At 29.9% G+C, this 23,623-nt stretch overlaps 1 protein-coding gene across 4 annotated transcripts; it reads right to left on the bottom strand.

Annotated features, from left to right (window-relative positions):
- LOC123012063 (carnitine O-palmitoyltransferase 1, liver isoform) lies at positions 1 to 21,307 on the bottom strand. Of its 4 annotated transcripts, XM_044410130.1 has the most exons (12): positions 21,092 to 21,307; positions 15,066 to 15,223; positions 12,986 to 13,122; positions 11,375 to 11,651; positions 8,529 to 9,049; positions 5,644 to 5,848; positions 5,491 to 5,598; positions 5,414 to 5,439; positions 3,823 to 3,888; positions 3,602 to 3,664; positions 471 to 1,215; positions 1 to 422 (listed from the first exon to the last, which is right to left on the bottom strand). In XM_044410130.1, the coding sequence occupies exons 2-12, from the start codon at positions 15,204 to 15,206 to the stop codon at positions 330 to 332; spliced, it is 2,382 nt and encodes a 793-aa protein (XP_044266065.1). In that variant the 5' UTR covers positions 15,207 to 15,223; positions 21,092 to 21,307; the 3' UTR covers positions 1 to 329. The 4 variants fall into 4 exon arrangements, with proteins under 4 accessions (XP_044266065.1, XP_044265982.1, XP_044265816.1 ...); XM_044410047.1 differs by lacking the exon at positions 3,823 to 3,888; XM_044409881.1 differs by lacking the exon at positions 3,602 to 3,664 and having other exon boundaries at positions 21,092 to 21,306.
- Between the last annotated feature and the right edge of the window lie 2,316 nt (positions 21,308 to 23,623).

Here is a 23,623-nt window from a genome sequence, read left to right as displayed (position 1 = left end):
TTTGCTATCAAATATTCTTTATTGATTCATAAAAATGTAGGTACAATTGATTAGAGGTCCACATCATTTTTACAGTAAAAAACAAAATTGATTAATTAATAAATTCAAATATTTGCATTGATCCTTGCATAACTAGACAATAGTAGAGATAATACTCACACTCATTAGCAAAAGTAACTATTTTTAAACAAGAGTTCAAACAATAAAACAATAAATTGCAGCAACCAAATTTGTGCCTAATGCTCGCCAAACTCGGCAATAACTTAAGTTTCTTAACCTAAAAACCGAATACCACCTTGGAGATTGTCCTAATTAGATCCCAAAAAAACTTATTTGTTACCATTCTGAGATTTATGATCAGTATAGAGTGCCTTCATGTCGGCAAGTGCCTTTTCTATTCTTCTAGCAAATCGGTGGCAATCCTAAAACCCAAAAATCACCAAATTTCCCCCAAAAGTCCCTAAAGTTACCGTTTTAGTGCTGCTTTTCTTGTTTGACACATGGAAAAAAAGCATATCTTCGCCTGCTATGATATAAGAGACACCATAACCATCATCGGCGACTGGACCAAACCCCCCACCAGCTGATATACAATTGGGGTGCTTATTGAGATCCATCCTCCCGGTCTGTCCATGGGGCGTCTGCGACGTGGACAACCTCCACGGCTCGCTCAACACCTCCTGGAGGAAGGGCGAATCCACTTCGAGGTATTTCGACACCACGTAAAGACAAAACAAGTGCCTATCGATACCCCTGCCACACATCGCGTCCTGGTACATAATCTGGTGTCTCTCGCACGCCGCCCTCAACAGCTGGATCCTCTCCTCGGTGGTACTCTTCGCATCCTCCATGGCCTTAACCCATCTGGATGCTTCGATGGTACATGGGCGTACCGTTTCGGTACGACCTTCGCGGAAAAGTCGAGTCATACTAGCCTCATAGGTCAAGTCAAATCTCCCAGCATCGCGGTAATAAGCCAATTGAAGCGCCATCTGGAGGTAGGCATCGGGACTCAACCGACATTTCTTAATGAAACCCTTCCCATAGTGGTCATGGACGTAGATACGCAAGTCGATGTCTTCGATGAGACTTTTCACGATTTTCATGCTCTTATCGATGGCTTCTTGACACTCGAAACGGATTTCCCAATTGAGGCGTGTCGGAGTGGGCGGGGTTAGTTCCGGTTTGCCGAGCGCATTTCCGGTTTTGTCATATCTGAATTTATTTTATTATATTAAATATATTATACAGGGTGTTCCGTCTAAACCCCACTTTAGAAGTATTGGGAGTTGGAATAATCGTATTTATTTGAAAATTGGTACATAGCCATAAACGATTAAGTCCTCCTAAATGAAAATATTTTTAAGATGGCGGCACTTCCGCTTATACCGGAAGTCGGTCTCAACTTTCTTATTTTAAATGGAAAGGTATATTTTTTACTGCGTTTTTGGATTAATCGGGTTATTTTAAGGGAGTTTTCATCAGCTTTCCCTATACATAAATTTAGCCGTTTTTGAAATATTTGGAGTTTTCCACTAATTTTTGGATCTGCACCTTCCACTTTAAAAATCGGTAACTCTGCCGTTTTTTAAGATTTTAAATTCGTTTTTTTTGGCGTTTGAAAGAGAAAGCTTAGATGCTTTTTCTGGTGTTTTCAAATTTTGAAAAAAAATATATCCCAAAATTTTAAGGTTACTTTTGTAATAATTCTCATAACTCATAACTCAATTTTTTTAAATGAAATACCCCAATTTTTATTTTACTAAATAGAAGAAAATTTAATTGTGCATTGATCTGTATTAACATTCCCTATACCTAAATTTAATAATTTTCAAGTTATGGACTTGAAAAACTACAAAAAATTTATTACTAGCCACACCCGTTTTCACATAGTATGCTATGGAAATCAAAAATGTCAAAATTTTCTCTAAACAAACGTCAACAGTAAATTACTACTTGATAAATAGTGCCAAAAAATGAAAAATCAAAGTTATGCAAACTTAATTATTATTGATAGGTTCTACCATGCTATCATTATTTAAAGCTAACAAGTAAGAAAAAAATATTTTTATTTAATGAACGACATCATAATTTTGTTACACTCTCCATAAATACAAAATAAGTATTAAATCTAAGTTTGAGTAGCTTTGACTCTCCATATTTTGGCACTATTTGTCAAATAATAAGTCAGTCGACATTTATTGAGAAACAATTTTGACATTTTTTATTTCCATAGCAAACTATACGAAAACGAATGTGACTAATAACAGATTTTTGGCAGTCTCAACAAAAAGTCACCATAACTTAAAAATTATTAAATTTAGGTATAGGGAATGTTAATACAGATCGATGCAGAATTAAATTCTCTTCTATTTAGTAAAATAAAAATTGGGGTATTTCATTTGGAAAAATTGAGTTATGGGTATTTGAATTATTACAAAAGTAACCTTAAAATTTTATGGTTTGTTAATTTTTTTTTCAAAATTTGTAAACACCAGAAGAAAGACATAATCTTTCTCTTTCAAACGCCAAAAAAACGAACTCAAAATTTTAAAAAATAGCAGAGTTACCGATTTTTAAAGTGGAAGGTGCAGATCCAAAAATTTTTGAAAAACTCCAAATATTTCAAAAACGGCTAAATTTAGGTATAGGGAAAGATAATGAAAACTCCCTTAAAATAATCCGATTAATCCAAAAACGAAGTAAAAAATATACCTTTCCATTTAAAATAAGAAAGTTGAGACCTACTTCCGGTATAACCGGAAGTGCCGCCATCTTGAAAATATTTTCATTTAGGAGGACTTAATGCATTATGGCAATGTACCAATTTTCAAACAAATATGATTATTCGAACTCCCAATACTTTTAATGTGGGGTTTAGACGGAACACCCTGTATATATTTATTTATTTATCAGTCATTTTTTGGTAAAAAAACATGTCTCAACAAAGCAAACAATGAAATAGCCATGCAGGATTAAGACAGTTAGTGCAGAAAAATGGGGTGCCGGTGAACTGCGCTCAATCAGGACATTTTAATCCCTACAGTGGACTGCGCTCAGAAAATTTTTACTTACCTGCGTTGCGTTAATCCCTATGTGAACTGCGCTCAGGTCGGTCGATATATCTCAGCGTGATGTAAAGAATTAAATTATTAAAAATTAAATTCCCAGGCTATAGAAAATAAGGATAAACCAGTTGCAAAAATGTACTTTGCATTTCGAAATAAACAAAAACAAATTAGGTTATTATTGACATTTACTGAACACAAATATGTATAGGTGTAAATTACATAACAGTGTTTTAAAAAATTTGGTCAAACTTATAAAAAGATAGACATTTCCCAAAATTGGATCGATCTATTTGCTTCTCTTTCATATATATTTTTTTTTTTAATTAAAACATACCTTTTAATACAGGGTATTTCAGTACTCAAGTGCCGGCGGCAATAGGTACCCCGTTGCGATGCTACTGAGCGCAGTTCACCTTAAGGATTAGCGACCCTTATTAGCCTCATTATACCTGTTTCTAAAACTGAGCGCAATTCACCCTGCCCCGAAAAATGATACTTTTGTGCGTGTTTCAAACAGATAAGAAAATTACCGTTCGGTTCGCTCATCGAGAATCAGAAGCTCCATTAAATGAACGATAATCGCAGCGTCAGCCCTAGCCATCAAGAAAGAAACACAGTTAAATCCACAACCATTTTGAAATGTGTACAAAAAAGCAGCTTTCAAGGCGGATAGATATGATACAAAAATGATAAGTGGGACGCAACAGCAGGTTCCATTCACCTAGAGAGTAAACACGGATTTTGTTATTACCGAGTCTCGTGGATCTGGGTCGTTACCACCCATTCCCATACATGGGAAATCACTGCTGCGTCAGCCCTATAAACACACGTTGAGAAAATGACAAAAAAAAGAATAAATTAAGAGAGAAATCGGTCAAACAATAAATATCAACTACCAATAAAGTGAAATTTTCCAAGATGAATATAGTAAATGTTTAAAATAAAAAAATCAATGTGGCTCTAACACACCAAATCTTTTTTTAGTTTAGAAAGTTGTTATAGTGTTGTAAGTTTTTTGAAACTTATCGTATCTTTGTTCCAACTTTTATTATGAACTTAAAAAGAATAAAGACATTTAACAACTGTCAAACAGTCTTAACGTTGGCACCACTAGCAAATTCATTTATGGTAATTTTAATAACGGAGGTTGGCAGTTCTGGTTTTTGATTTAATTTGAAAACAAGTCATTAACGTCAGCAAAAAAAGTCTAAGGAAATTTAATGACAAAAATACAAAAACAGAGACAAATTCTGTAACACTAACGGTTTTTGGAAATTTGGATTATAACGCTTTCAAACTGGCACACATAATTCATAACCATAATTTTTTTAACATTTCTAGGGACAAAATCAAAATTTGTAGCTATAGAGATACCATTTTTTTCACCAAAATTTTAACTTGGTGATTTCCATTTAAATAAAAAACAAACCTTATATATATGTCAATTCTTTGATACCAACATTGAAAATAAAATAAAATAAACCGACAATATTATTGAAAACTGCCAAACTCGATTTTTTTTCTGGTAAAACTACAACGCATGCGTAATTAAATAAATAAAAATACAAAAAACATGGTAATAATGGGCAATAAAAAGAAATAACAGAATTGACAATGTTGAAATGTAAAGGAATCTACATTACCGTCATCAGTTAAAACTTATCAAACTTTTGCTCTGACCAAAACCACATGTTTTGGTGCTATTTCTTTTGTTTTATTTTTACCATAAAGTACTTACGTATTAACAATTCAACATATTTTAAGCCATATTTTTGTTTTTCGTAATCCGCAATTCTATTTTTATTCGAAAGGTACACTATTTTTAAACAATTTTTGATTCGGCCTTGGTTTTAGAATAAAAAATAATTTAAGTAAACATATAAAAATTTCGGACATTGGTCGTTTATTATTGATTTTAAAATTGTTAAAAAAATTTTGGTTTTAGTTAGGTAATTTCATTGGCGTCCTCTAACTTTATTTTCACTTGGGGAATCCCACGTTACTCTTTGTCCCCATTTTTTCGTTCCACCTTGAATATGTTTTATCATAAACGTCCAAAACGGTTTGCATTATTTATTAAAAATTTTTTTGTTATTTACCTTGGAATTTTCAAATTAAAATTTGTAATTCTACTTTTACGTATCACTGCTTTACTTAACATTGCAAGGCTTTCTTCACATTCATTTCTTGTGATCCAATCAATTAAAATTTTCAATTTTCTAATTTTGTCAAAATCTTCCAAGCCTGCAAAAACAAACTATTCAAATTTTTGTGGGGATCAAAAATACCCATCGCTTTCTATGACAAAAAACACTAATTTACACCAAATTCGTAAAACTCACCACGAGTGCTCAGCATTGAACCCAATCTAAAAAAAAATAAAAAATCAACAAGAAAAAAACCAAAAACGTTAACCTACCCTTCCATTGGTGCCAACACATAAAGTGAACGATTTGTCGAACCATCGGTCGTAACCCTTACCATGGAGGAGGATTTTCCCGTAGTTATCCAATTTGGACGGATCTTTCTGAAACTAAAAATTGACCAAAAAGCCCACTTTTTGACAACCCACCTGATCAAACTCGTAGGGAATATCATCAAGCGCGACCACAAACGCCGCTTTTTCGATAATATCCAACGATGTTTTATTGACACCTTTGGTGAAAAACATACGACGAACGTTAGCCCAATGGGTCCTCTCACCCGCCGTCAACGCCGCTAATTTCTCTTCCCCGGGTAAAGACTCCGATTCGTCGTTCAAAATGTGCTCAATCTGACTACAAAAACAATTTTTAACCGATTCACAAACACCCAAAACGGCGTCCCAAGCAAAAAACAGTTTTTTTTACAAATTTGGGTTTTATTATTAAATTAAATTAAAATATTAAATACCGGGTGGGGCATCGGTTACGAGCAGAAAAAAATCCCCACTTCTAATTAAATAAAATTGTTGAATTTTTTCACACTTATCTGGGCATTGATAACGTACATTTTATAATTTTTTGGTAATTTTTTATTTACAAACAAAGCCAAAAAAAAATTAAAAGTAATTTTTCCCCAGAAAGTTATATTCTAATTTTTATACTGACCTACGCAGATTCACTTCCTGTAATTGTTTACGAAATCAGAAAAAAAATTAATTTAAGGGACAATGGGGAACTGTAATTGTTATTATCAAAAAAAATTAAAAAATTCTCAAATATACTCTATCAATAATTAGTTAGGTATATGAAATATCGCCAGTTTTAATTAATTAGAAGTCGCAATATATCAAGTGTGCGTAACCGATGCCCCTCCGGGTACAATAAAAATTTAAAATTGCATATGCGTGTATGATATGATATAAAAAAAGCATTTTTTTTTAATCATTTGCCTCCAGAAAATAATAATTAACATAAATTAACGTAATATAAAAAATGTGATCGTAATTTGAAAACGAAATTTTCTTTTGTTTTTGAGTTACGCGATTTTTGTCAAAATTGCAATTTATGTAAAAAAAAAATGAAAAAATTAAATATAAAGTATAGTTGTAATCCCTATTAGATCACCTTTATGAGAAAAATGGTTTTATAGTGGTTTGCCATTTAAAAAAATAAAAAAATTTGTAGAACTCAAAAACAAAAGAAAATTTCGAAAAAATTTATTTTTGTTAAAACATCACATTTTTATAGTGCTTTCTCTTTTGTCAATTAGTTTTTCAAAAAAATAAATAATTTTAGCACAAAACGTTTGGTTCCATACTTTTTATTTATATTTTATAAAAAAAAATCTCGATATAAGTTTTCATTTTTTAGAGTTTAGTCCTTTTAGTTTTGAGAAATCAAGTATGCTTTGGAAATTTTCAAAAATTTTCAAAAAAGTTATTAAACAAAGTTCTTCAGAATCAACATCTAAGCCCTATTCCAAATGTCAAAATTATCGGCCAACTATGATTTTTCACTTTTTTAAGTCAAATCAAAGAATGTTATTTTTCACAGTTCTTTTTGAGGTTCTTTTATTATGAATAAGAAAATTTCACACTTAAATTATTACTACTGAATGACTTTTATAGTTATTTTATACTAAAAAGCATAACTTAAAAAAAATAAAAATCATAGTTAGCCGTTTTTTTTTAATTTGGTGTCGGGGCCTAGATGTTGATTCTAAACAACCTTTTTTAACAATTTTTTGTCATTTTTGCTACAAAAAAAAATATATATTTTTTTTATTTCCAAGGCAAACTTGATTTTTTCAAACTAAAATCATGTTAGAAATTAGTCTTTAACTAAGAAAAGCTGAACCCCACATAACGAAAATTTAAATCGAGATTTTTTATCTTTTACAGGAATCGTTTCACCTTACCGGGGCCACACTGTATTTATGTATTTTACTCATTTGTCTTCGGAATTACAGAAAAAAAACTTTTATTGAAAACGGTCTAGTATGATTTGTCCTTTTTTGTATAAGTTCTACTGTACTTGACAATAAATAAAAAAATTGATTAATTGATATCTAAATAAAGGTGTGAAGTTGAAGAAAGTTCTTTTAGCATAAAAAAAATGTTTTAGGTTCATCTAAAAAAATCTGAATTATTATACAGGGTGTTTTCTTAATACTGCAAAAAAATTGCAACCACATATTCTTATCGAAAAATAACACAAACAATAGTCTGATAAAGCTCCGTTACGCATATACAGGGTGATAAAGTTTCATGATAAAAATTAAAATCCATTAGTCCCTTCAAAACCACTTGAGTCATTTTGTTAAAATTTTACAGGTTGTGTATAAACACAAATTTGTACTATAAATTTATTGAATTTTACTTAAAAAAATATTTTCATGACTAATTTTTTTTTTGACAGAATTAATATTAGTACAGTTAGCCGCAAAAATAATTCATTTATGTCTCTTGAAAACATTGCAAGTTTTAACGTTAATTGATTCTAAATAAAAAGTATGAAGTTGAAGAAAGTTCTTTTAGAACAAAAAAATGTTTTAAGTTCATCTAAAAAATCTGAATTATTATTATTATTAATTATTATTTCTTAATATTTCAAAAATTGCAACTACATATTCTACATCAAAAAATAACACAAACAATAGCTTCATTACGCATATACAGGGTGATAAGGTTTCATGATAAAAATGAAAATCCATTAGTTCCTTCAAAACCACTTGAGTCATTTTGATAAAATTTTACAAGTTGTGTATAAACACAATTTTATTTTAATGAAATATTCTCATGGCAAAAAAAGCTATTTAATTTTTTTCGACAGAATTAATATTAGCACAGTTAGGTGCAAAAATAATGCATTTATGCAGATTCACAGCGATATAAATTCTGTTAGAGGCTAATATCAAGTTTTGTAGCAATTTTGGGACACAAACGAATTAGACATCGAAATTTCAAGTTATCAAAGTTCTACTGTAATAACAAATTCTGTGTTTTCGCTTGGGACAGCGAAAAACTCTACTCACACTTGAATTTCGCACGGTTTCAAAATCCTCCCTTTGTAAATCACAACTTTAAAATATCTCCCCTTGTGATAGACCACAATATGATTCGAATCTTGCCAATGTTGTATTTTATCAGTCTCCATTCCTGGAATCCTCGTCGTATTGAAAATCCTCTCATATTGCCAGGAACACAACGGGACAACTCCTTGAATCATCATCGGTTCCAATTCCTGTCGTTCGACCAATCTTCGCATTACAAGACACGAATTAATTGCAGATGCAGCCCTCGCAGCTTGAATTGAAGTCGGGGTCATGAAAATCGCATCAATCCCGTAGAAATTCGAGTTGATCATGAGGGGGGAACGCCCACGCAAATACACATATTCTTCCCACCAATCCGAGACGTAGTTACTTGACCACCAGGATTTCAACCATAAATAACGTTGGAGTTTCTTCCCGATGCCTTTTTCGAATTCCGAGACGAGACGCTCCATACGTTGGTAGTTTTTGTCGTCGAGGAGCGGACGAACGCTCCGTAAATACTGAAAATCGAATTAAATTACACAAGGCGACAAAAAAAAAAGTCATGTCGTGACAACTTGACAAATTTTATATCATTTTGTTCGTCTCAGTAAGATAAATCAAATGCACTAAAAAATTTTTTTAAAAAGTCCACACACTTTGAACTACATACTTTTTTTCTAATTTAAATGAATTTAAAATACTTTAATTTTAAAAAATCATTACTCAATAACTATTAGGCCGATTTCCTTCAAATAAAGACTATTCTAAAGGGATGGACTTGCCCTTTGGAATGATATGCAATTTGAAATTAAATATTGGCAAACTTTCTTTCGAACAGTGTTCGAAGAAGTTCGAAGTAAATCGAAGTAATTTAAGAAAAACCCTACGAGTAATTTTTTTTTCTCCGTCACCATCTACACGAGCATCTTTTTATTAGTAAGAAACCAAATTTTTAAAATAATATACCGTGTAGTTTTTAAGATATGATTTTTTGAAGTTAAGGTTTGCTGTTCAGGTATTGCGCCATATAGGAGAAATGCATATTAATCTTACTTAAAATTGCATTTTTATAAAAGTATTTATTTTAAGGCTCTTCTTTTGCTTAAAAATGGGCGTTTTTGGATTAATTGGGTTATTCTAAGGGAATTTTCATCAGCTTTCCCTATACCTAAATTTAGCCGTTTCTGAAATATTTGGACTTTTTCAAAAATTTTTGGATTTGCACCTTCCACTTTAAAAACCGGTAACTCTGCTATTTTTTAAAATTTTGAATTCGTTTTTTTGGCGTTTGAAAGAGAAAGATTAGATCTTTCTTTCGGTGTTTTAAAATTTTGAAAAAAAAATTAACAAACCATAAAATTTTAAGGTTACTTTTGTAATAATTCAAATACCCATAACTCATTTTTTTCAAATGAAATACCCCTATTTTTATTATACAAAAAGGGGGAGAATTTAATTCTGTATCGATCTGTATTAACATTCCCTATACCTAAATTTAATAATTTATGGTGACTTTTTGTTAAGACTGTCGAAAATCTATTACGTTTTCGTATAGTTTGTTATGGAAATCAAAAATGTCAAAATTGTTTCTCAATAAATGTCGACAGTAACTTATTATTTGACAAATAGTGCCAAAATATGGAGAGTCAAAGCTACTCAAACTTAGATTTAATTAATTTATTTTGTATTTATGGAGAGTGTAACAAAATTATGATGTCGTTCATTAAACAAAAATAAATTTTTCTTACTTGTTAGCTTTAAATAATGATCGCATCTAACCTATCAATAATAATTAAGTTTGTATAACTTTGATTCTCCATATTTTGGCACTATTTTGGCAAATAATAAGTCACTGTCGACGTTTACTGAGAAACAATTTTGACATTTTTGATTTCCATAGCAAACTATGCGAAAACGGGTATGGCTAGTAATAAATTTTCTGTAGTATTAAAAAAAAGTCCATAACTTGAAAATTATTAAATTTAGGTATAGAGAATGTTAAAACAGATCAATGCACAATTATATTCTCTTCTATTTTGTAAAATAAAAATTGGGGTATTTCATTTGAAAAAATTGAGTTATGAGTATTTGAATTATTACAAAAGTAACCTTAAAATTTTGAGATATTTTTTTTTTTCAAAATTTAAAAACACCAGAAAAAGGATCTAAGCTTTCTCTTTCAAACGCCAAAAAAAGGAATTTAAAATCTGAAAAAATGGCAGAGTTACCGGTTTTTAAAGTGGAAGGTGCAAATCCAAAAATTTTTGAAAAACTCCAAATATTTCAAAAACGGCTAAATTTAGGTATAGAGAAAGCTGATGAAAACTCCCTTAAAATAACCCGATTAATCCAAAAACGCAGTAAAAAATATACCTTTCCATTTAAAATAATAAAGTTGAGACCGACTTCCGGTATAACCGGAAGTGCCGCCATCTTGAAAATATTTTCATTTAGGAGGACTTAATGGTTTATGGCTATGTACCAATTTTCAAATAAATACAATTATTCCAACTCCCAATACTTCTAAAGTGGGGTTTAGACGGAACAGCCTGTATCTTGTGGCAAGGCCATTCCTTTAGAATGGTCTTTATTTAAAGGAAATCGGCCTAATAGTTATTGAGTAATGATTTTTTAAAGTTAAAGTATTTTAAATTCTTTTAAATTAGAAAACAATTAATTAGTTCAAAGTGTGTGGACTTTTTGAAAAAATTTTTAGTGCATTTGATTTGTCTCACTGAGACGAACAAAATGATATAAAATTTGTCAAGTTGTCACGACATGACTTTTTTTTTGTCGCCTTGTGTTAAATTTTAATTCCTGAAATTACTAAAAATTTCACTCACTCGAGTCATGGTGTCGTGCAAGGCAGGCAGAGGTAAACGTGGAAGCGAACCTTGGAAACTGTAAAGTTTTGGCCGATTCCAGCCGCTAAAAATTCTAACACATATGAACCATATTTTCGTAGGCAAAGATGTTTTATTGCCTTTACCTCTCGCTTCATACATCCAACCCTTGTACATAAGTAATAACTTTAATGTGTATCTAAGGGTGAATATTACAGTTAACCAATAAATTAGGGCCGTTAAAAAGCACGCAATGAAGTGCCATCGTGTCGATGTACTGAAAATAAAAACAAAAAATAATACAGGGTGCGCCAGAAATTGGCGCCCCAGAGAAAAATGCCATGTAATGTACTATACCACTCTCAAAATTTCAAAAAACCTAATACCACTCTCAAAATTTCAAAAAACCTAAGAGTTTTTTTTTATTTAATTGCTGACCCTTTTAGTACTAAATTAAAAATGTGAGAATTTGTGTTTTGCTGTACAGTCAAACAATTTGAAAACGACGTCTCAAATAAACGATACCAACCCTCTTAACAGGATTGTAAACTTAACGTAGATTTCAAATAAATATAAACCTTTAAATTTCTTATTAGTTTTGTAACTTAATCAACATTATTTATTAAATTTAGATAATCAAAAAAAAAACAAAAAATGATTTTAAATTTCTTAGTTCTGTTACAACTTTTTTGGTAATTGTGAAACATGTAAACCAAAAAAATTAGTTTTTTTGTTTTATTTAAAATTTGAATTTATTATTTATTGAATTTAATAATCTAATAACCCATTTAAAAGAAAAGTATACATATGTATGAGATGAGCTTGACGAAGAAATTCATTATTAATTTAATACATTCTTTTTTAGTAAACAGTTTTTAAGAATAAAATTAAGCAATATAATTTTTGTACAAAATACAGGGTGCGCCAGAAGTCACTCCACAAAAAAATGTCATGTAAAAAAATTCTATCTATAAAAATTTCGAAGTTATGTGAGTTTAAATTTTGCACTTTGATTATTTATTTTTGTTTTCGTCAAAAAAACGTCTTATTTTTAAAACTAAGCAAAATCGGCCAATAAAAGTTTAGCTTAAAAATCATCATAAAAATCTACATCCAAAAATACTAAGAAACATGTGGTGTTTCATTAAAAAAAACACAAGTTTGTATTGTAACTTATTTTTGGGACCCTGGCGCTGTATAGTTGAAAATAATTTTAGGTAATGCACTAGATTAGTATCTATCAATATCCTATTTTTTTTTAATTTTACCATTTAAAGGTCACTAATTAAATTTTTCAATTCGCTGGGACACCCTGTATACAAGATCATCATGAAAAAATGTCAAATGTCAAAAAATAAATGTCAAATTTTTTTGACAGAGTTAATTTTTTAACATTTTCTCCATGTTCCTGGTATCTCATCTTACTTGAAATTTTTCTCTGGGGCACGAGTTCTGACACCCTGTATAAATCGAAGGCTTTAAATTGTTAAAAGTTTCGCATTGAACCTTTAAATGACTATAATTATGGAAGTGTTAAATAGAGTGACCGACATTGAATTGGTATAACAATTCTCGTTTTTTATCAACAAGAAAATTTCGAAAATTACTTACTCGTTAAATAAATATAAAAATTTTGCAGCTAGATCAAATGGAACCGCCCTGTCCATAAAATGCACAGCCGTTACAATGGAAAATATCAACCATAAGCTCCACAGATGTCCAGGATAAACACCGTTGTGGATGCTATTCTGTAAAAAATAAATAAAATTCAAAATTGCTACAAATTCCAAAAAAACAGCAAACAACAACATGAAAATTTCGTTTGAAAGACAAAATACAGACAACTAAAAAATGTTGGTCATTTTGAGTCATATTGCACATAAATGTACTTACTGACATACTGTACTAATGGAAAATAATAGAGAAAATTGACTTTGAAATGTGCAAAATAACAATACACTGGAACTACCTTGAATTCTGATTGGCTGTTATTTTCCTAAAAATTAAATATTTTTAAATTTACAATTTTTATTTGATTCTCAGAAATCAAACAAAATGTTTCCCCTGTGTTTTGATTGGTTGGACACACTTTTGTGTCATCTTATGTTAGTTTTCTGGTTGGTTTCTTTGATGACAGGCAATGATTATGGCCATAAAATGTGTTTTTATTTATTAATAAAAATATAACTCCTCAATTTCATTTCATTATAATAGAAAAACTGTTTTTACTAAAAAAAAAACAGTAAAAAAAAAGTTTTACAAGTAAAAAATTGAAATAATAAATAATGCAACATAATAAATATTTATCTTCCCAAATTCGCAATTCCACTTTCATTTTCCCTATCGTAAAACCGCATTATTTTGATTAAATTAGTCATAATCAAAAGTTATATAACAGCAAAATTAATTTAATACACTACTACATAAAATAAAGGGAAAAAATTCAAAATTTTTTTGGTGATTTTTGAAAAGATGTATGTGGAAAATTTTAAAAAAGAAGCTTCAAGTTTTGAGTTATAAAACCTTTGACGAAAATTTTTCTGAGCTAGGGTTAAAAAAAGGAAAAATTTTTATAAACCCTTGTTTTTTATTTTTTGGTCCACAGACTGAAATTTTTTAGTTAAATTAATACAGGGACCGGATTGATTTTTCATTCAGCTTCAATTTGCTTTTTTTATTTCCTACAAGATCCTCTTACAATTTTTTGAAAAAAAAACAGTCTTCTTCACGCTCAACATTAATTTACAGAATAGAGAAAAAAAAATTTTTTCGTTGTTTTAGTAAATCTACATCATATTTACAAATATAATTAATTTTTCCAGGTTTTTTTTACAGCTAAATGTACCCCAAATAACCCTGTAAATTTATGAATCTATCCATCCTATTCTCGGACCGAGTTTTACAAAAGAATTAAACAAACAAGTGTGATTCTATGATCTGTATCAAAATAAAATGAAATATTTTTTTTCTTTAAAAATTTGTAAAATAATCAAGAAACAATAATAATTTTCGATTTTTTTCTAATGCAAAATTGTAAAAAAAAAGTATTTTTTTATTCAGTGTATTTACACAGCAGGAGAAATTTTATGACTCATTCCGGATAACATTTTTTCGATGTCTGGCACAATTAAACCAGACGCAACAATTTCGCAATTCTGTTACGGATCTTGATACGCAAATACGCAATGAAAATTTTCCTTTTTTTAAATGGATTATTTAATCATTTAAACGATAAGTGTGTGTATAATACGTAACCAAGGCGGAAATTTCAGCTAATTCAACTTGGCAACACGCAGTCCTAATTGGGACCTTGAAAACATTTTTTTCACCGAAAAAAAAAAAACAAAAAGGATGTTTGATTAGTGAAAAAAAGTGATATATTTCAAGTGAGTATTTAAAGACTTGGCACATGCTTTATGTTATTTTAAGTGTGTTAAAACAAGAGATAAGCAATGTAAATAAAACAACACGTAAAGCAGTTAATTACAAATAAACACAACGTTTCTAATAATAATTTCTACGTTAAATTATCATTAGAATCAATAATTTTTTATTTGAGTCATCGTTTGTTGAATTTCTCTCATTATAATTATCTGAAAGCGTCAATTGTTGACACAAGTCTTATCGATCCCCATCGCTCACAAATTATATTGGTTTTGTGCGTATTTAATAAGGAAAATTGACGACAAACCTGAAACCTGGCGATTCGCTTTTTCCACGAGCGAATACCGGATTGCCACACCAGGTGAAGGACTTCCCTGTCGAAGTTGACATCCCAGCCTTCGTGGGTGATGGAAAATGAGAAAGCGACAGCTGAATGGGCTTCCGCCATGTTTCTTCTTCTTCACTCTAAAGAGAAAGAAGAAAAATTGTGTTATTTTTTGCCTGAAACTGTGCCATATTTAGATTTTTACAAAGATACAAAATACGGTATTTTTGCATAATCTCTTCTAAATTATCGAAATACAAACACTGTAAATCATTTTGATAACGTTGCGTAATCCTTGGTGCATCAAAAATGTTGAAAAAACTATTTTTTTTCCTTCATTTCTGAATTGTCTCTTATTTAAGGCAAAATAAATAAAAGATAAGAGAAAAAACAAAATTTACCCAATGTCGTTGAATACATCAACACTTTTATTTCAAAGTAAAATTATTTTTGCATTAATAATTTATCAAACTTGACTCTAGTACGAGGACTTATAGACTTTTAATTTCTTTTCATCGACATTACTTCAAAATTAAAAAATATATTTTTAAAATTCATCTTTTTGCCACTTTGTACAAAGAAAAACAGAAACTGTTATCGTATTCGGCCATTTTCTTTTGTTTTCTGATAAAAGTCGGTACAACGATGTACTGGAAGTCAGTGGCGGCTCGTGGCTGTGCCTCCCCAGTAAAAAATAAAATAATTTACTAGAAATTTAAATTATTTTTACTATTGCTGAATCGTAAATTCCAATTTTTGTATAATTTTAAGTTTAATAATTTTTTATTTGTTCAAATGTTGATTTTTTTGCTATAATAGTGAACCAGTTTTAAAGAAACCACCGCGCCTTCATCCAATTAATTTATTAATTAATTTTTCAATTTGCCGGGAATACTGAATCTGGCAATGTCAATTGTCAAATTTGCAACCATGGGCGTCGTTTGGGGGGGGGGGAATAAGTTTTATTTTTCTATTTTTTTCCAATTTTGTTGTGAAAAGCAACCATTGTGATATGTCATTTTAGTTGTCAAATGTGTTTAATTTTATCACTAGTTATAAAATATGACATTATTTTATCACTAGTGTTAAAAAGTGTGACATAAAGAAAACAAATAACACTATTTTCATAGCAACGCCACGACCTAGTATGATTTTGGAAAATTATTGAAATCACAGATTTTAAATTCTAATTTGATGCCTATGCTTTTCACTACCAAATTGGAAAAAATCTTGTATAAAACAAGATTTAAAATGGCTATTTTTTGCCCACGTCTAGTAAAAAAGACGCTCATTTTGCAACTTGTTGCAACATTTTTTAACTTTTTTATCATAGACGATTTTGGTTGAGGAAAACGAAATTGAAAACTTTTATTTCTTTAATTTTTTTTCTATTAATTATTGTTTTTTTGAATGTATTTTGAAAGTGTTTTTATTTTATGTTTTGATTTCCAAGTGTTACATTTTTCTTAGTATTTATTAGTTCATGTTATTTACTGATTTGTGTTATTTTTTATGCTTAACTTTTATAATTTTTATATTTTTTTAACTTTTACACTTTTATACTCCAATTTATGGTCTTAGAGATTCCTGTCTTATGATTTCATTTATAATTTCCGTTAGAAAAAATATGGTTTTATGTTCCTATTTTGTATAACATGTTTTTGTGTTTATAATAAAATATGTATTTTTAAACTGCAATGAGATTGCCCCTCTCTAAAAAAAATTGTAACGACGCCCATGTTTGCAACGATAATCCAAGATTGCAAAAAAATGAATATAATTTTTCCCACGATCCAGTAAGAAAAACTTCAATACTAACAATTTCTCTTAATAGCAGTTTCTATGGGGGAAGTAAAATTTCTACCTCCCTGAGAGGTTTTATATATTTTTATTGTAATTTTGACAGATGAGAAAGGTAATTGGCCACTTTCCTTTCTGAAATTAGGGTGGAAAAACTTACTTTCTCTTAGGGTCATAGGAAAATTAATTATTAATATAGTTTTGAAAATTCCTGGTATATTAAATATGAGTGCTTAACTGGAAGCAAAACACAAAAAAAACATTTTTTGGCCATTTTCAAGTCGTGTGGTATGACAACTTAAAAAAGAATATCAATGGCAATAGAAAAAAAACTTAAAGTCAAAAACATATGTAGCAAGCAGATTATATCTCCAGGGTTAATAAAATATAGCCACAAATGTGGATTCGGTCCCGTAAATTGAAATTAATAAATTTAAAGAATCGTTCAAAAAAACTGAAAAATTTTAAAAAGGTTAGTCGATTTTTGTATTATTCTTTGCTGTTAAAAGTTAGCTTTTCGTGGTCAGCAAAGCAAAGAATCATTTTTTAGTCGTCAAGTATGTGGCATGTGTAGATACACGTACAGGCTGCGCCAGAACTCGCGCCCCAGAGAAAAATGCCATAAAAGGTAAGATCCCAGGAATATGGAAAAAATGTTAAAAAAAATTTTAACTGTTGGAAAAATAAATAATTTTCCAAGTTTTTTTGCTATGAGCTATTAAAAGAGGAAACAAGGAAGCTGTATCCAAAATTGTAACTCTGTTCAATGTTATGTGTGGCTTTTATTGGCAAAATTTTTGTACCTTTACTAAATAATTGTAAAAAAACATATACAAGATCATCAGTATCATTAAATACACATAAAAAAATGTCAAATGTCAAAATTTTTTGACAGATAGAATTTTTTAGACAGTTTTTCCGTGTTCCTGGTATCTTACCTTACTTCAAAATTTTTTCTGAGGCGCGAGTTCTGGCGCACCCTGTACATTTCAATTTTTTTATAAAAAAAAATCTGACGCTTTTTAAAAAAAGACTACGAGCCGCCACTGCTGGAAGTTTGAAAATTGTGAACCAGAAAGCCATTATATGTAAACAAGGATTTGACCTTTGTTTAAGTAAACAGGAGTATCAACGAGGCTGTTCACCTTATTATTTTCCAAAGTGGGTGTGATTTTTCGAAATTTTTGTTGACCTTTGCAACAGAAATGAACTTGGACCGCATGACCCTTAATGACGCGTTTGCTGATAAAAACAAATAAGAAAAAGAGGAAATCGTCGGAATTTGTGATTTGAAGGTCGACATGTGGAGATATTTTTATTTTTTTCCCCTCAATGGAAACTCATCCAGGTTAACCTTGCGATTCAAATAATGGATTATTTGTCGCATAAATGAATTGGAAAAACGTAACATATGTACCTTGACGAAACCTTGGAATTTGGAAGCGCTTTCGGACATGAAAGCTTCTAATTACATAAATTAATAGGTAAATAATTAAAACCACATTAATGATGATCATTTACTTAAGGTTGGAGAGTGAAATGTTATTGTTACGGATTCCTACGTCCACTAGAAAGTGCATAGTTTTCCAATTTTAAACGTTTAAAAAAATTGTACTGAAAAATTAACATAAATATTCTCCGGTGAATCAAAAAAATTGATAATCAGAGTGATAAGGTGATAAGTGTGTAGAAATTAAGTAACTTTTTTCTCAATTTGCGCAGAAATATAAAAATATTTCTCAAGGTTAAAGTGAATTGAATAAGATTCAAGTAATCAATCAATTTATCTGTTTTCAGATAAAACAACCTAAATTTTAAAAACTGTAGACCTGCTAATTAAAAGAACAATATAATTAAATTCTTCACTCAATTTAACATGTTTTTATTGAGATTTTTAATCAAGAAATTGTGAACTTTTTAACAAAACATCCACAACAAAAATATTTTTGATTAGATTTTCACTAAAGTGAAACATTTAATTTAAAATATTTGTATAAAAAAAACATGAACTTGCACCTGTAACTACCTAAAAAAATTTGAATTACCCTATATACAGCGTGATTTAAAAAAAAACGGCAAGCACTGTAAATTTTTTATTTGTGGTCCGATTTCAGGAATTAAAAAAAATAATTAAATGGCTTTTAGTTTAGTAAAAGCTGACAATTTTAGAATTTTTCTAAATGTCAGTATATTTTGGGCTATACTCAACTTTTTAATTTTAAATTGGAACCTATATTTGTTTTTCATAATTCGAAAGATATTACTTTTCTTAGTACATACATGTGGAAAATCTTCTACCTTTACTAAAAATTATTGTTTAAAAAAATATCAAGGTTGTAAAAAAAAAATAATAAAATCTAGTTACATGTGTCAAATAAAAACAATGCCATTATTGTAATATCAAAAAACAGCAAATTAAAGAAAATATTGAAAACTGATAAGAAATAACAATAATAAATCTATAACAAAGCAGAAAAACATCTAATTTAGTGTTATTAATTTATTTTTTTAATAAGATTATTGTTACCGTCAATTTTTTTATTGACACCAAGCAACTAGATTTTTATAACTTTTATTATTATTTTTTTAATTTTGATAATTTTTAAACAAGAATTTTTAGCAGAATAATTTTTTTCATTTTTATATTCGGGCCATAAATAAAAATTGCAGTTTTTTACATCACGCTGTATGTATCTCAAAAAACATAAAACATTTTTGACAGATATAAATTACATACCTACTAATTAATTGTTAAGCTGGTTATAAAAAATGACACAAAAACATTATAAAAAAAAACAAATAAAAATCAATAAAAAATAATAACGAATTTCTAAATCATGATTTTTAGTATGTATAGAAAAACCAATATTATATGTTAAACGTGAAAAAGCCCATAACTTAGAAATTACAACAATAAAAATGTTATTAATGTAGTCCTGAACTCAAAAATTGAAAAAACAGGTTGGAAAATGGTTACTTCCCGACCCGAAAATTGACTTCCCAACCTGAACTGTCATATTTCATATCAATTGTTAAATTGTATACTTTCCAAACTTTTCATATGCAAGGTAATTTGATGATTGTGAATAAAATAATGTTTAAAAAATATGTACTTCAATTTTAAGATTTCTTTGGGTAAAAGTATATGTATACACGTTGTCAATAACTATACAAAAAGTTATGTCAAAAAATGACATTAGTTTGAGTTACAGGCACAGGGTTGTCAACATTATAAAAAAAAAAATGAAATGAAAGTAAAAATTTTATGTACTCCACTAAAAAGCCAATAATTTTAAAATTGCAATAATTGTGTAAAAAATTGTTTTTTTAACTAGTCTTTAAAACACGTGTTAGATTTCTTGACCCTTTAGTCAAATTTTGAACAAATACTCGTCCATAAAACCGAACAATAGTTTTATCACATTCCAAACACAAGTACTCAATCAACTTTTGAATAAAACTGAACCAGAATCACCATCTGCACATTTTCATAACCCAAATACAAACACAATTAGCCCAACTTTCATTCATGAAGCATGTAAAACCGTGAAAGCTTATCAACTGACTCAACTTTCATAAAATAAAAAAAATACTACCTAAAACGTTTTGCCAAACAAATAAACAATAAGAGCGATGACGTCAATTGAACAAACTTGTTATTTATGAAAATCTCAACCTTCAGACACTGACGTTGCTGGTTTTTGAACAACAAATAGAAACATCGAGCAAAATTTTGAGTTTTTGAGGAGGCGAATTTTCGGTTCGCGTGTAGGAGAGCGCAATAACTGTCATAAATAAACAGTTCAAAGTCCAAACTACAGTCCAAAGGTCGGGGCTTGTAAAAATTATCACTCACCGAAAACCCACCAAGTCAAAATTGAGGAAGTTAAGTTATTTGAAAGACACAGTGATTAAACACCCGATTTTATGCCATTACTCAAGTCCAAACACTTGAATTTGGACGTGGGAGTGTTGGACGTGCTCGATTTGATTGGTCGATTCGCGACTCAACCTTTTGTTTGTTTACTACTCCTAATCAAATTTTATCAATTAAGACGCCTCTTGAGATTATGTGGCACTCATATGGTTTCACTTCCCCCAACAAGAACAACACCTAAGAGCTTTATTTAACTCGTGACCTAAATCCACACTTGGGTCGTTTCTAATTTCTATTTCTTGAATGGGGGCACTACACAAAAAACACTCACCCTCAAATTTGGAGGCCTAATTTTCGAATTCGGTGGATCTAGTAGAGCATACCGCACGAGGGACACACAATGTTTTTTCTAAAACTTTTTGAAAGTTGTCGCACACGAAACAACAAGACTCTGTGAGTGCTAAACACGGAATGCCAATGCGAAATTGTTGAAACTCTTGGAGCAAGTGCAGTACTGTTGGCGGTTGTTAGAACAGCCTTGAACTGTCATTTTACAGTTAAACTACGGGTGTGAAGTTAGTCGCGAAGGTGGTGAATGACTCCAACAGTGGCGTGCGGGTTGAAAGTTATTCAATTTTTAAAAATGTTTCGACTACAATCAGCGCATTTTTATACAATCATTTTATACTAATTTAAAAAAGTCTAAAACAACAATTAAATCAATGAACTTATGATGCTAATTGGAGAAAAAGTTCTGATGGATGTGAATGTGAATATGTTTGATTATTACACTCAAAACTTTTATGTTGGCTGCATTGAACCTAAACTAAAGCAAAATTTAAAAAATACGATATTTAACAAATTTATTATTGTATTATTGCAGCTGTACGACATTACACATTTTGTTTTATCTTATATTCTAAATATTTGCTTTCTGTAACAACTTCTCAAAAGCTACTACTGTCAAATTTGGTCATGTGACATTAGCATACACTGGCGGAGACGAAATTTTGGACGATTTGTCATTCGACTGACATAAAAATGTAAAACGGGCCTTAGACAACTAACCTGACTTTCCGTTTTTGTAATTTTTATCCTGAGAGCGAGAGAAAAAATGACAACAAATCAAAATAATTTATTGAACTTATATAAAAACACGTATTGCTGGCATTATTGTTTCGGAAAATCGACGTCCAAAAATAAATTTCAACTAAAACTTTCAAATTTTAGTTTCAAACGTCAATCATAATGACAATAAAGCGTGGTTTACATTGACATTTTTTGAACTGACATAAATTTGAAGTCCAAAATTCCGTGTCCGCCAGTGTAGGCGTGTACACAATATTTTAATTTTTTTTCTGTTTGTTTCTTTAAGATTAAAAATATTTGTGTATAGATGTATAGTCTATCACTGCTATTACAGTATACCTAAGTATAGAACGTTTTAAAACGATTGACATCTCAATAAGTCATGAAATTCAAATTTGTGGTGGCAACATTTATACTTTGAAAGTTCTAGGTTGTTTATTTTGTACGATTGTACAGTTGCGGAATTAAAATTTCGGGCAGTATTGTCATTTTCATAATGTAAACTCTAAAACAACCTTTACTAATAACCTCATTTTTTACTCTTGTCATTTTGACTTACCTATTTACTTTCAAAAATAGCGTCAGCGACAGAAAAGTTTAATTGTCAAATGTCATGATGACAGTAAAAAGTACAGAGTGGTTATAAATGATTTTCATCTAGCCAGCTTTGGAATTTTTTTGCATGTAACTTTATTTGTGCCGCTCTACTTTTTTGAAAGCTCTAGTTCTGTCATTAGTGTTACTTATTAATTAATAATAAATAGTTGTAAATTAAACTTTTATTATTTCAACTAATTTCCAATAATAATTGATAATGATGTATTCTTTGGAAGAAAACAAGTTTATAATTGAAGTCTATTTTCGAAGTGGACGCTTAGTAAACGGCGATTTTTTAAGTAGGTACCCCTATTTTCGTAAAGCGGTATTTTTTATTTTACATGGAAAATTCACAGCTGGCTAGATGAAAATCATTTATAACCACTCTGTAGTTTACAATGAACTCTTTGAAAGGATAGATAAATACTGCCCGAAATTTTAATTCTGTAACTGTACAATTTGACATTTGTTGTTTTTAAGTGTTTTTTGTGCTTAATCTTTTTTTTGCTGTTTCACTTTTCTTCCACATTTTTTTTGTACAAATCAGGTATGTTATTTTCAATTGAAATGTCATTTTTTATGACGTGTCGCGATCTAAAGAATGTTCACATTAGTAACTTTTTGGAACTAAAAAAAATGGTGTAAATACATAAAGTCGCGGTCAATTCATAGTGGCCACTTCCCTGTGTAAATTTATAAAATTTGAGTTGTGTAAATCCCACTTTAAACATCCAATTGTTTTTTTAGGGACATATCTATCAAAAATGACAATTCTGAAAAATCTATTGCGCCTGTCACAATTGTTGACCCAATTTAGTTACTTCAGCTACCAACATAGACACAATTCACACACTAAAAGTAGCAGCCCAGGGGCTGCCAACTTTGCAATAAATTAAATGACCACTATGAATTGACCGCGACTTCATTATTTTTGAACGATTATATTTTTATTTTAGTTGATCCCCTCTAATCCGAAATGATGTCGCTAACAGACATTAGATAATGTTAAATAAAATGATACTATCAGTAAAATAATCAAAACTATTATCGTATCAACAATAAATTACTCCCTAGGATTTAGGGATATTCGTGAATAGGTTGCCATAGATTTGGTTAGGTTGGTTTTTAGTGACAAACAAAAGATATCGTAACTAGTGTCAAAAATTTAGGTTAAGTC

The sequence above is a fragment of the Tribolium madens genome, unplaced genomic scaffold, assembly GCF_015345945.1.
Source record: "Tribolium madens isolate multiple individuals breed KSU strain unplaced genomic scaffold, Tmad_KSU_1.1 Scaffold_11;HRSCAF=98;Tcas5.2_LG3b, whole genome shotgun sequence".
Taxonomy (NCBI): domain Eukaryota; kingdom Metazoa; phylum Arthropoda; class Insecta; order Coleoptera; family Tenebrionidae; genus Tribolium; species Tribolium madens.
The sequence above is the reverse complement of the archived record's forward strand: the minus strand, read 5'-3'. Positions and strand labels throughout refer to the sequence as shown.

Coding starts and splice junctions, on each gene's coding strand:
- LOC123012063 (XM_044410130.1), bottom strand. CDS start 15,206: ATGGCGGAAGCCCATTCAGCTGTCGCTTTCTCATTTTCCATCACCCAC. Junction 9,050..11,374: donor TGCACGACACCATGACTCGA/GTGAGTGAAATT, acceptor TTCGATTTTCAG/TATTTACGGAGCGTTCGTCC. Junction 5,440..5,490: donor GTGTTGGCACCAATGGAAGG/GTAGGTTAACGT, acceptor ATTTTTTTTTAG/ATTGGGTTCAATGCTGAGCA.